Here is a 17,637-nt window from a genome sequence, read left to right as displayed (position 1 = left end):
ATAAAAATGAATATGAACTTATTTTCTTTGCATTATTCGAGGTCTGACAACTCTATCTTTTTTGTTATTTTGACCAGTTATTTTATGCAAATAACTGCTCCAAATTACAATATTTTATTTGGAATGTTCATTTTACCCAAACACATACCTATAAATAGTCAAACTGATCATTTTGCAGTGGTCTCTTGTTATATATATACACCTTTATTTTTGATTAGGCAAGTCAGTTAAGAACCAATTCTTATTTACAACAACGGTCTAGGAACAGTGGGTTAACTCCCTTGCTCAGGGGCAGAACAACAGATTTTTACCTTGTCAACTCTGGGATTTGATCTAGCAACCTTTCGGTTACTGGCCCAACACTCTAACCACTCGGCTACCTGCCGCCCACTAATATGTATTAGTGTACCAGTCAAAAGGTTGGACACCTACTCATTCTGTTTTTTATTTTACTTTTACGACTATGAAAATAAACGCAGTTGACAGTGGGAGGACATTTCTTTTTTTGAGTTAGTACCAGCCAAAAGTACGGACACGCCTACTTGTTCAAGGATTTTTCTTTATTTTTAATATTTTATACATTAGTGAAGACATCAACACTATGAAATAACACATATGGAATCATGATGTAACCAAAAAAGTATTAAACAAATCCAAATATATTTTTATTTGAGATTCTTCAAAGTAGCCACCCTTTGCCTTAATGACAGCTTTGCACACTCTTGGCAGTACAGACATTGCCTCCTTGCAGCATGCCTAATGCACGTTCACGCAGATAAGCAGGGACCCTGTGCATCTTTCTAGTCAGTAGAAAGGCCTCTTTAGTGTTCTCTAAGTTTTCATAACTGTGACCTTAATTGCCTACCGTCTGTAAGTTGTTTGTGTCTTAACGCCCGTTGCACAGGTGCATGTTCATTAATTGTTTATGGTTCATTGAACAAGCATGGGATACAGTGTTTAAACCCTTTGCAATGAAGATCTGTGAAGTTATTTGGATTTTTACAAATTATATTTGAAGGACAGGGTCCTGAAAAAGGGACGTTTATGTTTTTGCTGAGTTATACACACACATATACACACACACACACACACACACACACACACACTCCATTTGGAAAGTATTCAGACCCCTTGCCTTTTTACAAATGTTACGTTACAAACTTATTCTAAAAACATATTAAACTACCCACAATACCCCATAATGACAAAGCGAAAACAGGTTTAGAGATTTTGGCAAATTTATTTAAAATAAAAAACAAATACCTTATTTACATAAGTATTCAGACCCTTTTCTATGAGACTCAAAACTGAGCTCAGGTGCATCCTGTTTCCATTGATCATTCTTAAGATGTTTCTACAACTTGGAGTCCACCTGTGGTAAATTCATTTGATTGGACTATATAAAAAGGTCCCACAGTTGACAGTGCAAGTCAGAGAAACAACCAAGCCATGAGGTCGAAGGAATTGTTCATAAAGAACACAGTGGCCTCCATCATTCTTAAATGGAAGAGGTTTGGAACCACCAAGCCTCTTCCTAGAGCTGGCCAGCCTGGCCAAACTGAACAATCGGAGAATAAGGGCCTTAGTCAGGGAGGTGACTAAGAACCCAATGGTCACTCTGACAGAGCTCCAGAGTTCCTCTGTGGAGATGGGACAACCTTCCAGAAGGACAACCATCTCTGCAGCACTCCACCAATCAGGCCTTTATGATAAGAGTGGCCAGAAGGAAGCTACTCCTTAGTAAAAGGCACATGACAGCCCAGTTGGAGTTCGCCATAAGGCACCTAAAGGACTCTCAGACCATGAGAACAAGATTCTCTGGTCTGATGAAACCAAGATGGAACTCTTTGGCCTGAATGCCAAGCGTCACGTATGGAGGAAACCAGGCACCACCCCTACGGTGAAGCATGGTGGTGGCAGAATCATGCTGTTGGGATGTTTTTCAGCGGCAGGGACTGGGAGACTAGTCAGGATCGAGGGAAAGATGAACGAAGCAAAGTACAGAGAGAGTCTTGATGAAAACCTGCTCCAGAGTGCTCAGGACCTCAGACTGGGGCGAAGGTTCACATTCCAACAGGATAATGACCCTAAGCACACAGCCAAGATAATGCTCGAGTGGCATTAGGACAAGTCTCTGAATGTCCTTGAGAGGCCCAGCCAGAGCCCGGACTTAAACTCAATCGAACATCTCTGGAGACCTGAAAATAGCTGTGCAGCAACTCTGGGGTCTGAATAGTTTCCGAATGCACTGTATATACTGGTGTTACACCCGAGCTTATGGCGGGATTCAGTTAAATCACACGCTGTCGACAATGTGCCCATTTCTGATTGAGCCGACATGCAGCATTTACCATAAATGCAGTCTCCACGAACTTGGGAACATTGCCTTTAAATAGCGCATTGTTGACAATGCTCAAACGGATTGCCTTAGAGTCCCAGCCTTAGTCCTTTTTGTGGGATTTCCTTAAAACAAAACAAAACAAAAATCACACACTAACTGGTTTGCTAAGTTGGGGGACCACAATCTTGCAACAAATATGTATTATTTTGAAACATTCATTGCCTTTAAAAAAGGCACCATATGTATACATCTGTACAATGCTATACAAAGGACTTAAACTCATGAAACACATACACAATGCAAGGTATTTCAGTTTTGTGTTGACAGACACATACAGTACGACCCTGGCCATCTCATTCAGTCAACTGTTCCTCACTCTGTATATCTATCTTGCTCAGTTTAAGAGGGGGACTCGATTCAGGAGTTGGAGTATGTGTTTCTCAGTGCTGGGGTTGCGTTTACTCTAAACTGCAATTCGGGAACTGCATTGCTCTCTCAGCCAGACATACCGTGTCCAGTTGAAGTGAGAGGACATGAAACGACATTGACCCAGACTGTGGTGTCCTTCGTTACCTTAATAAACTGGGACATGACCATGGATAGGGGGTACCAATCAGTTGTACTCCATCCAGAGTCATCCGCAGGTGCTCCCTGCGACTCATTTCTTCATCTTCAGGTCAGCTTCTATGGCACAACGGCGCCCCCTGGTGCCCCCATCCTGTAGAAGCACAGAGAGGAGATGGGTTAATTCTGGTCCAAAGCCATCACCCTAGACAACACCGGACAGACTGGCCCTCATATTTAGTGTTTGTTTGAACATGATAGGAAACATGGTTCAACATTTAGACTCAATGCAACTTGCAAACGCATGGGTCAATTAGCTTGTGTGCATGAAAGTTAGCGAGACAATTTGTGTTTCTTTGCCTGCGTGTGTTTTTAGGAGCGTATGTGTGTGAGAGAGAGAAAGAGGGAGAGAAAGAGAGGAAATTTAAGAAAGAATACTATAGAGCAGGGGTATTCAATTTGCCTGTCTACCCATCCACATCGTTCTGGCCAAACGCCACTCCCGCTAACATTTATTCTCCATGATGAGTCTGGATTTGCTTCTCGAATGCGAACCCATTCTGACCGCTCTGATTGGTCCCCAGAAACCAATGGGCTGGGCCAGAGCCGGCCTACACGAATCACGTCATTTCTGACGACAGCACAAACAACTTCCCAGATAGCAGGTTCAGCATGGAGCGATCGATAAGAGCAACGAAAATCAAATTCAGGATGAGTCGTCAGGCAAGTATTCAATCTGACTTGGGGCCAGAATGCAAATACCCCAGCTGTCGTCTTGCAGCTCGTAACCTGCAGACTGGGTACTTACAAAGAGAGAGAGAAGGAAGGCAGGAGAGGCCATGGGGACACTGTCCTGTGAGAGGACAGAGGATAGTCAGAGAGAGGGAACAAAGACACACAGAACAAGGAAAGAAGAGGAGTCGTGGAGCACACACAGTGACGACACGCCGACAACACACTCCAAAAGAAAAGAGAACTGCATAAAAATAACTACAAAAAGACAGACCCCCTCCAAAAAGATTGAGAAATGAGGTGCATCCTATACAGAAAAACATGGAGGGTATAAAATAAGTGAACACCACCGGTCATGGACACTATAAATACTGTATAGAATATAAACCTGTGGGAACACATACTGAAGCAGGATCCATCTTCTCACAGGAGTGGTCCAAGAACGGACCCAACTCCTTTACTTAAACGCAGGTGGGTAACCAATTCCTGACTTGGATTGTAAAGATATCGTTGGAGCCTTTTTGTGTTGTGATGAACTAAATATAAGCATTCCATCTTAAAACTTGAGCTCCAAAATGCAACAACATGTACCATGTGACTTTTGGCCAAATATGAATATTCTGTAGCACTGCAAATAACTTTAGTTTCAAATACTATAATATAATACTCGTAGCAAAAATATGTATCTTTCATTTACAATCTGTAGAAACGACAAGAATAGAGAGGTTCAGAACTTTCGTGAAACATCACAGTGGAAAAATATGCGTCGGCTAGAAATCAAAACTGGACGAGATCGAGAAAGATGGGAGGGGTTGAGGGTAGCTGAAGCCTGGGCCTAAAAACAAACAAACGATAACTATTGTAAAATATACCGTCTGTAGGAACTGGAAGTAGAAGACTAAGTATTGCTATCCATTAGTTTACTCCAAATATATAACACATATGGAATCATGCAATCAAAAAAAGTGTTTAACAAATCAAAATATATGTTATATTTGCAATTCTTCAAAGTAGCCAACCTTTGCCTTGATGACAACTTTGGACACTCTTTGGCATTCTCTCAACCAACCAGCTTCATGAGGTAGTCACCTGGAATGCATTTCAATTAACAGGTGTGCCTTGTTAAAAGTTCATTTGGATCATTTTTTTCCTTCTTAATGTGTTTGGACCAATCAGTTGTGTTGTGACAAGGTAGGGTTGGCATACAGAAGATTTACCAAATAGGTCTAAGACCAAGTCCATATTATGGCAAGAACAGCTCAAATAGGCAAAGATAAATGACAGTCCATCATTACTTTAAGACATGAAGGCCAGTCAATGTGGAAAATTTCAAGAACTTTGAAAGTTTCTTCAAGTGCAGTTGTAAAAACCATCAAGAGCTATGATGAAACTGGCTCTCATGAGGACCGCCCTAGGAAAAGAAGACCCAGAGTTCCCTCTGCTGCAAAGGATACGTTCATTTGAGTTACCAACCTCAGATTGGAGCCCAAATAAATGCTTCACAGAGTTCAAGTAACAGACATCTCAACATCAACTGTTCAGAGGAGACTGCGTGAACCAGGCCTTCATGGTCGAATTGCTTCAAAGAAACCACTACTAAAGGACATCAATAAAAAGAAGAGACTTGCTTGGGCCAAGAAACACGAGCAATGGACATTAGAACTGTGAAAATCTGGCCTTTGGTCTGACGAGTCCAAATTTGACATTTTTGGTTCCAACCACCGAGTCTTTGTGAGACGCAGAGTGATGATCTCTGCATGTGTGCTTCCTACCGTGAAGCATGGATGAGGAGGTGTGATGGTGCTTTGCTGGTGACACTGTGATTTATTTAGAATTCAAGGCACACTTAACCAGCATGGCTACCACAGCATTCGGCAGCGATACGCCATCCCATCTGGTTTGTGCTTAGTGGGACTATCATTTGTTTCTCAACAGGACAATGACCCAAAACACATCTCCAGGCTGTGTTAGGGCTGTTTGACCAAGGAGAGTGATGAGTGCTGCATCAGATGACCTGGTCTCCACAATCACCAGACCTCAACCCAATTGAGATGGTTGGGATGAGTTAGACCGCAGAGTAAAGGAAGAGCAGCCAACAAGTGCTCAGCATATGTGGGAACTCCTTCAAGACTGTTGGAAAAGCATTCCAGGTGAAGCTGGTTGAGAGAATGCCAAGAGTGTGCAAAGCTGTCATCAAGGCAAATATAAATATATTTTTTTGTTTAACACCTTTTCTGTTACTACATTATTCCATATGTCTTATTTCATAGTTTTGATGTCTTCACTATTAGTCTTTATTAAAAATAAAGAAAAACCTTTGAATGAGTAGGTGTGTGTTTAAACATAAAGGGGGATTGGAAATGATGCAGACAATTACACTGATAGAAGCCACAATCTACGTGCAATATTAAAGCTGATCCAAAAAATACTATAATACAAATTGAATCTGCCCCACTAAATCCATTCTAAACCCCCACACCTCTAAACCTTGAGCCTCTCTCCTGCTTTGAGACTATCTACCAGCCAGAGACACTGGAGAGGAACACAAGGTTGGAGCGCTGCCATGGCTATGTCTTTACACACATTGATGCAGTGAAGTGGGGTACACACACACACGACAGACACACACACACACGACACAGATACAAACACAGATCAATGAAGCTAACAAAAAGCTAACACACACACAAGCGTAGACACAGAGGCAGTGAAAAGATGAAGAATGAAGGATGAGAAAGAAAATATATCAGTGTGTGTGTGTGTGTGTATCAAATTGACAGTTGAGAGAGTTGAGAGAAATTTAACCAGATTACATATGCATAGCCTTACCTACACTTTCACCAGTATCCCTGACATTGATTGGTACTGTACTGGTTCTGACCTTGTATACAGTGTAGTTTCTGGTGTGTATTTATTTTATATGACTTAGTATTGCATGTTGAGGAAGAGCTTGCAAGGCAAGCATTTCACACCCCTGTTAACACCTGCTGTATCCTGTGCACGTGACAAATCAACTTTGATTTGATTTCAACGGCGTGGACTCGCAAGGGATCTTTGTCTCGCGTTGTCTCTATATCTGCACAGGTATGGGTGCAGTGCGTGCGTTTGACTATTTTGTGTTTTGTGTCTGTAATGCAATTCAACAGCATTAGCAGTATTATCGGAGGGAGTCAGGTTCCTATCTACTATCATGAGTTCATCACCATCTAAGCCCATAAAGCCCACCAACTGTATGGTCTCCATCGAGTGCAACTCAGAAAGGAGACTAGAGAAGGATTTCAGTGGGGAAATGGATAAAATTAACACCGAAGCACATGATCATGCATTAGGAAAACACCCATGACTGACATACATGGCGCCCCTCCTATAAGATCTAGGAGTGTGTTTAGCTGCCTTCCAAAAGGTAAGAGACTTGTGTCCTCTCCTTTCCTCTGCAGTTAAACAGATCCCTAATCTGTCGCTTCTTGCATCCCCAAATCCTCACTTTCCTTTCCTCTCCATTCCCAATACTCTCTCCTCTCCTCCCACCCCCTATCTAAAGACCCTCAGTCCCGTGCGGTCCCACTGAGAGGAGCACCTTGTCCTGCTTGCGGGTGCTCTTCTGGCCCCTCAGGCTCTTGGCGCTGACGCCCGACTCGGAGGTCTGCATGGTGAGCTGTGTGGCCAGGAACTGCTGGATCTGCTCCAGGACGTCCCTCTGCATCTCCAGGGCCATGTGGAACACGTCGTGGTCACAGCTGTTGTACATCACCGCGTTCTGGAACATCAGCATGATGTCCCGCTGGAACTCTGCCGTGGTGCGGATCAGACCGGTCTCAATGCTCTTCTTAATGGTGGACAGGTCCATGGGCCTGGGGTGGAGGAGAACGGAGATGGTCAGAGTGTCCAACAGGTCCATGGGCCTGGGGCGGAGGAGAACGGAGATGGTCAGAGTGTCCAACAGGTCCATGGGCCTGGGGCGGAGGAGAACGGAGATGGTCAGTGTCCAACAGGTCCATGGACCTGGGGCGGAGGAGAACGGAGATGGTCAGAGTGTCCAACAGGTCCATGGGCCTGGGGCGGAGGAGAACGGAGATGGTCAGTGTCCAACAGGTCCATGGGCCTGGGGCGGAGGAGAACGGAGATGGTCAGAGTGTCCAACAGGTCCATGGGCCTGGGGCGGAGGAGAACGGAGATGGTCAGAGTGTCCAATATGTCCATGGGCCTGGGGCGGAGGAGAACGGAGATGGTCAGAGTGTCCAACAGGTCCATGGGCCTTGGGCGGAGGAGAACGGAGATGGTCAGAGTGTCCAACAGGTCCATGGGCCTGGGGCGGAGGAGAACGGAGATGGTCAGAGTGTCCAATAGGTCCATGGGCGGAGGAGAACGGAGATGGTCAGAGTATCCAACAGGTCCATGGGCCTGGGGCGGAGGAGAACGGAGATGGTCAGAGTGTCCAATAGGTCCATGGGCCTGGGGCGGAGGAGAACGGAGATGGTCAGAGTGTCCAATAGGTCCATGGGCCTGGGGCGGAGGAGAACGGAGATGGTCAGAGTGTCCAATAGGTCCATGGGCGGAGGAGAACGGAGATGGTCAGAGTATCCAACAGGTCCATGGGCCTGGGGCGGAGGAGAACGGAGATGGTCAGAGTGTCCAATAGGTCCATGGGCCTGGGGCGGAGGAGAACGGAGATGGTCAGAGTGTCCAATAGGTCCATGGGCGGAGGAGAACGGAGATGGTCAGAGTATCCAACAGGTCCATGGGCCTGGGGCGGAGGAGAACGGAGATGGTCAGAGTGTCCAATAGGTCCATGGGCGGAGGAGAACGGAGATGGTCAGAGTGTCCAACAGGTCCATGGGCCTGGGGCGGAGGAGAACGGAGATGGTCAGTGTCCAACAGGTCCATGGACCTGGGGCGGAGGAGAACGGAGATGGTCAGAGTGTCCAACAGGTCCATGGGCCTGGGGCGGAGGAGAACGGAGATGGTCAGTGTCCAACAGGTCCATGGGCCTGGGGCGGAGGAGAACGGAGATGGTCAGAGTGTCCAACAGGTCCATGGGCCTGGGGCGGAGGAGAACGGAGATGGTCAGAGTGTCCAATATGTCCATGGGCCTGGGGCGGAGGAGAACGGAGATGGTCAGAGTGTCCAACAGGTCCATGGGCCTTGGGCGGAGGAGAACGGAGATGGTCAGAGTGTCCAACAGGTCCATGGGCCTGGGGCGGAGGAGAACGGAGATGGTCAGAGTGTCCAATAGGTCCATGGGCGGAGGAGAACGGAGATGGTCAGAGTATCCAACAGGTCCATGGGCCTGGGGCGGAGGAGAACGGAGATGGTCAGAGTGTCCAATAGGTCCATGGGCCTGGGGCGGAGGAGAACGGAGATGGTCAGAGTGTCCAATAGGTCCATGGGCCTGGGGCGGAGGAGAACGGAGATGGTCAGAGTGTCCAATAGGTCCATGGGCGGAGGAGAACGGAGATGGTCAGAGTATCCAACAGGTCCATGGGCCTGGGGCGGAGGAGAACGGAGATGGTCAGAGTGTCCAATAGGTCCATGGGCCTGGGGCGGAGGAGAACGGAGATGGTCAGAGTGTCCAATAGGTCCATGGGCGGAGGAGAACGGAGATGATCAGAGTATCCAACAGGTCCATGGGCCTGGGGCGGAGGAGAACGGAGATGGTCAGAGTGTCCAATAGGTCCATGGGCGACCAAGCCAGCAGAGAAAGCGCCTGTCGTCTGTGTCAGTGGTCAGTGCTTACCTGTGCACAATAATATGATACCCCGGGGCAATGTCATCAGTCACAGGCTGCAGGAACACATTAGCATACCTGCGCCAGGAAAACAGCAAGGGCATCACTTTCAAAAGCTAAAATGAGAGGCAGGCTGCATGGTAGGGGTAGGCCTCTTCACCCCCCCCCCCCCCATCCGGGCCCTCTTTAGTCTCTGAGGCACTCCTCTCCGTCGCTACCCCTCTCCTCTTCCTCCTTCACACGCAACACGGGTACAGAGACTGAGTTAGATACCTACAGTAGAAAAGAGGAGAATCCTTTGTCCTCCTAATACTGAGCAAATTCCGCTCATCGGAGTATTTCGCACAGGCTTTGAAAAAGGACCTGCTAGTGTATACTTCCTCTCACAATTATAATGTGTGGGAGGTCAAATTAACAAAAAAATATCTACCAAATCAATTAATTTGAAAATGTTGATTACTTCTTCTTGTCATTACCATTCACCTGATGATTCACCATTTACTGCTGAGGTGCTGACCTGTTGCACCCTCTACAACCACTGTGATTATTATTTGACCCTACTGTTCATTTATGAATGTTTGAAAATCTTGGAGAACAACCTGGCCTTAATGGCCATGTACATTTATAATCTGGCCACTCCTCAGAGCCTGGTTCCTCTCTGGGTTTCTTCTCAGGTTCCTGCCTTTTTAGGGAGTTTTTCCTAGCCACTGTGCTTCTACATCGGCATTGCTTGCTGTTTGGGGTTTTAGGCTGGGTTTCTGTACAAGCACTTAGTGGCATCTGCTGATGTAAAAAGGGCTTCATAAATGAATGTGATTGATAATAAGACAGGACTTTTTTGTTGTTAACTTATGATGGGGTTCCCTGGGTCGCCTGGGCGGGGGTCCCTTGGCAAGAAAAGGTTGAAGAGCCCTGTTCTAACAAAAGGAAAACAGGTCTCAGCACAAGTCTGTTCTCTCTTCAGTGGGACGTGTACCTTGGAGTGTCCTCTTGTCATGGGGCCACCCTCAGAGTCTGAGGGACAAAGGGAAAAGAGAGAGAGAGAAACAGGCAGTCATGCGAAGAACACAACAGGTTGATTTTGGCATCTTGTATGGCTGTAAGTTTATTGTGCCAGGGCTAGGAGTGTGTGTATACCTGCGTGTGGTGTGTCAGCTCCTTGCTGCGTCCACTCTTCACTCTCACACTTGATGGTGGCATGGGGAGAGACAGGGCTTTCCTCCCCATCGGCCCCGCCCATGACCCCATGCTGCAGACGAGCGCCAATAGGCTGGCTGTGCTCCAGCATCATAGACGAGCAGGAGGGAGGAAGGCCACTGATGCCCAGGGGGTGTGTGTACCCTGAGGTACAGCTGTTCTGGCTGTCACATGCAGAGGCCCCACCCCGTATCTCCAGGCTCTCCCTCTTCACCTCCAGACTGCCGTGGAGGGGGGAGGAGTAGGAGGAGGCTTGTGGGGCCTGTGTGGGGGTGGCAGGGTTAGACTCAGGAGGCTTGAAGGGCCCGGGCTTCCAGGGGGGGCCAGACAGGGCGTCTCCTCACACAGGGACAGAGCGGCCTCCACTGCAGCCGCATCCAGAGCCTCTGCATTCTCATCACCCTATAGGGTGAGAGATTAGAGCCTGTCACTTCATTTTTACATTTTTTTGTCATTAAGCAGGACACTCTAATCCAGAGTGACTTCCAGGAGCAATTAGGGTTAAGTGCTTTGCTCAAGGGAACATAAACTGATTTTTCACCAAGTCTGCTCTGGGATTCGAACCATCGACCTTTCGGTTACTGGCCTAATGCACTTAAAACGCTAGGCTACCTGCACCATTTCAAAACACCTCAGAAAGACCTACAGTGGGGCAAAAAAGTATTTAGTCAGCCACCAATTGTGCAAGTTCTCCCACTTAAAAAGATGAGAGAGGCCTGTAATGTTCATCATAGGTACACTTCAACTATGACAGGCAAAATGAGAAAAAAAATCCAGAAAATCACATTGTAGGATTTTTAATGAATTTATTTGCAAATTATGGTGGAAAATAAGTATTTGGTCAATAACAAAAGTTTATCTCAATACTTTGTTATATACCCTTTGTTGGCAATGACAGAGGTCAAATGTTTTCTGTAAGTCTTCACAAGTTTTCCCTTTGTAGAAAAACAGCCCCAAAGCATGATGTTTCCACCCTCATGCTTCACAGTAGGTATGGTGTTCTTTGGATGCAACTCAGCATTCTTTGTCCTCCAAACACGACGAGTTGAGTTTTTACCAAAAAGTTATATTTTGGTTTCATCTGACCATATGACATTCTCCCAATCTTCTTCTGGATCATCCAAATGCTCTCTAGCAAACTTCAGACGGGCCTGGACATGTACTGGCTTAAGCAGGGAGACACGTCTGGCACTGCAGGATTTGAGTCCCTGGCGGCGTAGTGTGTTACTGATGGTAGGCTTTGTTACTTTGGTCCCAGCTCTCTGCAGGTCATTCACTAGGTCCCCCCGTGTGGTTCTGGGATTTTTGCTCACCGTTCTTGTGATCATTTTGACCCCACGGGGTGAGATCTTGCGTGGAGCCCCAGATCGAGGGAGATTATCAGTGGTCTTGTTTGTCTTCAATTTCCTAATAATTGCTCCCACAGTTGATTTCTTCAAACCAAGCTGCTTACCTATTGCAGATTCAGTCTTCCCAGCCTGGTGCAGGTCTACAATTTTGTTTCTGGTGTCCTTTGACAGCTCTTTGGTCTTGGCCATAGTGGAGTTTGGAGTGTGACTGTTTGAGATTGTGGACAGGTGTCTTTTATACTGATAACAAGTTCAAACAGGTGCCATTAATACAGGTAACGAGTGGAAGACAGAGGAGCCTCTTAAAGAAGAAGTTACAGGTCTGTGAGAGCCAGAAATCTTGCTTGTTTGTAGGTGACCAAATACTTCTTTTCCACCGTAATTTGCAAATAAATTCATTAAAAATCCTACAATGTGATTTTCTGGATTTTTTTCTCATTTTGTCTGTCATAGTTGAAGTGTACCTATGATGAAAATTACAGGCCTCTCTCATATTTTTAAGTGGGAGAACTTGCACAATTGGTGGCTGACTAAATACTTTTTTGCCCCACTGTATTATGTAGTTATTATTAGAGAGAAGGCTGATGTAACTATGGCTTTAAAGGCAGAACAGGTATCCATCAACGTTTTTAGGTGCGCGAGGCGGAGGACGAGCACCTTATCCTCAATGATGGCGATGATGTCCCCCACTGTCTCCAGGTCCAATTCATCTCCCATGTAGGGCACCGTCACGGGGAGGCCCTCACCTCATCCCTGCCTATATACAGACACACATATATATATATATGTAGTATTAACAGCCTTAATAATATGATTCATATTCAATCTCTGCGTAAAGACAACAGATGGAGGACATGATCATGGTGACAGGCTTCACGTTCATGTCGGAGGAGATGAGATGGAATGAGATGCCATGTACAGTAAGTAGTGTGGCGGTCAGTTGAAAAGACACAGAAAAGATGCTGGAGAGGAAGTGACGACGAGAAAAGAAAGAGGGGGACCTGTATAAAAGCAGAGGGAGTGAGGGGAAGGGGGGGGGAACGGGAGAGACCTGTGTGTAGTGAGGCGGGAGAGTCCATAGTGGGGGGGTGCAGCAGCAGTGAGAAGGGCACTGGAGGAGTCTGTGCTGCTGGCCAAGGAGCCCAGCGGAGCTGAGAACTGAGGCCCGGCCTTCAGTAGACGAGAGAGTGTAGGGGCACCTAGCGCACATGGACACATACACACACACAAACACGCAAAGCGCACAGAGCCTTGATCAATAATCACAAATGCCACGCTAAGCAATACAAAATGTTTACTATTTGACTACCTAAGTTTAGCAAACGCATACATGGACAGGTACACATCTGCAAACATTCTAGAAGCAAGCTTTCTGCTGGGGAGAATGGAGCCTGTGAGCTGTAGGTCATGTGCTATTGTCATATTACCAGGCAGGTCACCATCTCCAACCTATAAGGCAAACACAGCACCTCTGTAACTGCAACAGGAATCATCTGACGATGAGTCTGAGATGTTGAAACGGCTCTATGGGTCGTTACATGTGGATGTTTTTCAATAGTATGGAAGTGAACAATCCCTATGGCATAATATAGTGTTTCCTCTCGGACATACCAGTCTGGGGCTTGTGGGTATGAAACTGCCTTTCTTCAGTAGCTCAGAGAGGAGAGGGGATGGTGGTGACGTGGCTTTCTGGCCCAAGAGCTTCTTTTGTGGGGAGTCATCCAGAAGAGTGCCCAGGCCTGACTCTGCACCAACCATCCCACAGGCCTCAGTCAGGGGCATGAACCCTGCTGCTTCTGGGGTCTACGGAGAGGAAGGGGAAAATGAAGTTAGGAAAAGGGAAAAGGGAAAAGGAGGGATATAACATGCAAGGGAGTAGGGCCGGCTGACCGAAGAAAAGGCATTTCGTGTAGCATGTGGCAGCACATCAAATTGACTATGACAAATTGACAAAAACAGAATGTTTTTAATGAACTCCAATCATCTCTCTACCTGCCCCTGCCCCGTTCCCCTGTAGCTGACAGGGACTCACAGTCACTGAGGTGCTGGGGTCCTCGGGTGTGCTCTGGGGTATGTCCCCTTGGCAGAACTCGAGGCTTGGCGAGCCGCACCCCGGGGGAGAGCGCACGGTCACACTGGGCACTCGTTTAGGGGTGTTCTTCACCGCCTGTCTGGCTGGAAGGGGGGTGGGGCGTCGGGGTGAGACTGTTCTTAGTTTGACCAATCACACTACAGTTGAGCCACTAATGACTTTGACCCGCGTTTGTGGCTGTGTACACATCCATCTCAGCCTTAGACATACTTTCTGATGGAGCTCCTCATCCAAACCCCTTGGCATGATATTTATTTCAACATCTCCTGTGGGTTTATTGAATCATTCAACAAACATAAAACGCATCTGAATCAACCTGTATTCTTCCTGGTATATTGAGTTCTACAAGGTCTGGAATAAGACTGATACAAAGGGGTGACCAAGGAGCAATAGAAGGAAATAGTGTTACTGAGCAGGTAAAGGAAAGCTACAGGCAAAAGTAGCTTGTGGTGTGCATGAAGTGGGTTATCTTTTACCTAGATAGGCTGTATCTATGGCCTTTCTTTTCACGTCTGCCTCCTCCTCTTCCTGTTTCTTCTTCCTGACAGGCACAGAAAGTCATTTTTCCCCCCCGGAAAAACACAAATAGATACAGGTAATGAGATACAGAAATAGTAACAGAAAGTCTCATACTGCACAATCTCTCCCCATAGCTCTTCAAGTTTGGAGTCCAGGTGCCCGGCTTGGATCAGCTCTGCCTCTTTCTTCAGCTTCCTGTGAATGCAGCAGACAAACAGTTGACATCAGTGTTGGGTCAATAAAGTAGCAGCAAAGATCTACCGAAGGCCGTGAGTCTCTTGAATAGATAGTCCCACCTCGATCTGAGATAGCACAAAGCCTGTGTACCTGTGCTTCTCCTGTGTGTCTCTGATCAAGCGCTTCAGCTCCTCAATCCTCTCTGCCGTGAGCCTGCGCACGATCACATCCTCCACCGTCTCCACCACCTCGCCTTTCTCACCCCGCTTCCGTCTGGCGAGAGATACCCGCGTCATGAACATAACCCAGACAAGATCATGTCATCCATAAACCATTAGCTGCCTCCTTCAGACTAACACGCTAGCCACACTATCCGTGTTCTCCAACCCCCTCTGGTTGTAGGAAATGCAACAGCAGGACCATCACAGATCCAGTCGCACACGGGAAAAGACATCGACATAAACGGTGACTGCTGTGCTCACTTTGGGGTCTCTGTCGTCTCCAGGAGCTCTGAGTACTGGGAGGCACAGTGCTAGATGAAAAAGAGAGCGATAGGGAGAGAGAAGAGTAAGCCAGTTATTTCCTTGAATTCAACTGGCTGCATATACACTGAGTGTACAAAACATGAAGAACCTAATATTGAGTTGCACCACCCCCTTTTGCCCTCAGAACAGCCCTCAGAACAGACTCAATTCGTCGGGGCATGGACTCTACAAGGTGTCGAAAGCGTTCCACAGGGACACTGGCCCATGTTGACTCCAATGCTTCCCACAGTTGTGTCAAGTTGGCTCGATGTCCTTTAGGTGGTGGACCATTCTTGATGCACACGGGAAACTGTTGAGAGTGAAACACCCAGCAGCGTTGCAGTTCTTGACACAAACTGGTACCAACTACCATACCCCGTTCAAAGGCACTTAAATATTTTTTTTGCCCATTCACCCTCTGAAAGGCACACACACAATCCATGTCTCAATTGCCTTTGGGCTTAAAAACCCTTCTTGAACAGGTCTCCTCCCATTCATCTACATTGATTGAAGTGGATTTAACAAGTGACATTAATAAGGGATCCTAGCTTTCAGTCAGTCTATGTCATGGAAAGAGCAGGTGTTCATAATGTTTTGTACACTCAGTTTATTGACAGTCCAGGGCAGTGGAAGAGGACAATGATGGAAAATGAACAGGGCTCGGGAAAGTACAGTTAATATGCAAAGTACCAGTGTTTCCCCGAGGATTCTTTTCAGCAGCAGTGGAAAAGTTAGTGTGAGGGGGGCGGGGCTGTGGGCGTGACCATCAGCACCGTTTTAGAGGCCTTCCTCTTGGCAGCAGAGACAAAATGTTGCTGTTTTAAAGCTAATTTCCTGCAATTCTACATATTCTTCCATGGCTTATGTCATGTTTTTATGCTATCTGAGTGACTCAAACATTATAATTAAATCAATGGGGGTCCCATGCCATGGCATTTTTTTTCCCATTTTAGATTCTCCTCAACTGTCTAGTTTTATTTTGATAATTGTTAGTTCTCAAAGATGATCTTGTTTAAAAACATATTGGTCAATTACATTTTCTATACACTTTATATTTGGCTTTAGTTGTTTAACTTTACACTGAAAACATGTAACCATCCCAAAAATGATTATCTAAAATAAAATAACAAATAAAAAATGAAAACAGCGGTGTGCTGTTGTTAAATGCATATAGGCGAACTGTTGAAGGACGCATGCCACCAATCTCACTCAATCAACCCTTTCGGCAAGAGTCCATAGGGTTACTGCATTGTGGGCACCAAAGCTAATATATTTTAGATGCTATCATCAGGTTCTTGTTTGTTCATGGTGTTCATCTATTGAAGCATAGCCTACCTTTTGTGAGAACCAGTCAGGGGATCGTCCTGGCTCTGCAAATGGTTTGATGGCTCGACTGACAGACACCCTGTGGGTATGGATATCCTATATTTACATCATCACAATTCCTATTCGACTCACCAGTTCTATTCGAAAATCTTTCCTCACATAATCAATTGCCTGACAATTACCCTATTGCTTGTTTCCATTAATGGAAGTCTTACTCAGTGAAAGTTGGTGGCTGGCTAAGATTCGACTGGTCTGTCCAAATAAATTATTAGAGTAACATGATGTAGGTCGACAAGCGTGCTGCATTACCAGTTCTGGTCCCCACTCTTCATGACAGAGGCGGCCAAGCACAGCTTCTCCCTCACCGACCATGGCTCCGTTGGCCCCATGGCAAGCAACTTGTGTTCTGCAGATAAGGAGTGGATAGGGGGGGACGCCCACTTATTAGTCATATCACATTATATTTTACAGGTCAGGATGTCCCAAGATCCTGCAAAACAAATCCCATTGTGTTAACTAACAATTATGAAAGAAGATCTCAGATAAATAACTAAAGAAGGTTAGGCCACACTGAATACCAAGACTACCCCATGTACGGACGGGTGAAAATAAATGTTGCACTAGCCAGAGCTAGCCACCACCTTGAGAGCAGTGTTACGAAATGCCCTACGAATATTTCAAAAGTCATGAAGCACCCATAGCAACACCTTTCTAAGCGGACATATGAAACGATTAACTTCTGTACAAATACGCACAAGCACATACCAGCAATGTTTTGCTGGTGACTTACTATAGCTAACTAGCGAGCTTCTGCTAACTGGTCAGCTAACGAAGAGAAGAGTGAGCCATTCATTCAAACGCTCGTGCTAGCAGGGGTAGGCTTGTAAGAATTGACCGATCTGCAATGCCGTCCAACTTTAGATCAATTGCATGACTATTGTGTGGAAACGGTTCATGAACACTTGGATGCCATGCATTAAAAAAAGCATATACAGTATCTAATTTGACAGCAGGCTCATTTACTCACTTCCAACCCCGCTCGCCATCTTCTGGTCATACAATTACTCCACCCACCCAATATGACTCAGTAC

At 46.3% G+C, this 17,637-nt stretch overlaps 1 protein-coding gene across 1 annotated transcript; it reads right to left on the bottom strand.

Annotated features, from left to right (window-relative positions):
- Positions 1-9,506: 9,506 nt before the first annotated feature.
- On the bottom strand, positions 9,507-12,583 carry LOC110533128. Its single transcript, XM_036990514.1, has 4 exons — positions 12,566-12,583; positions 10,500-10,961; positions 10,339-10,376; positions 9,507-9,596 (listed from the first exon to the last, which is right to left on the bottom strand). Exons 2-4 carry the CDS (start codon positions 10,651-10,653, stop codon positions 9,549-9,551), a joined length of 240 nt encoding a protein of 79 aa, XP_036846409.1. The 5' UTR covers positions 10,654-10,961; positions 12,566-12,583; the 3' UTR covers positions 9,507-9,548.
- Between the last annotated feature and the right edge of the window lie 5,054 nt (positions 12,584-17,637).

Source organism: Oncorhynchus mykiss, chromosome 10, assembly GCF_013265735.2.
Source record: "Oncorhynchus mykiss isolate Arlee chromosome 10, USDA_OmykA_1.1, whole genome shotgun sequence".
NCBI classification, from domain to species: Eukaryota; Metazoa; Chordata; class Actinopteri; order Salmoniformes; family Salmonidae; genus Oncorhynchus; species Oncorhynchus mykiss.
The sequence above is the reverse complement of the archived record's forward strand: the minus strand, read 5'-3'. Positions and strand labels throughout refer to the sequence as shown.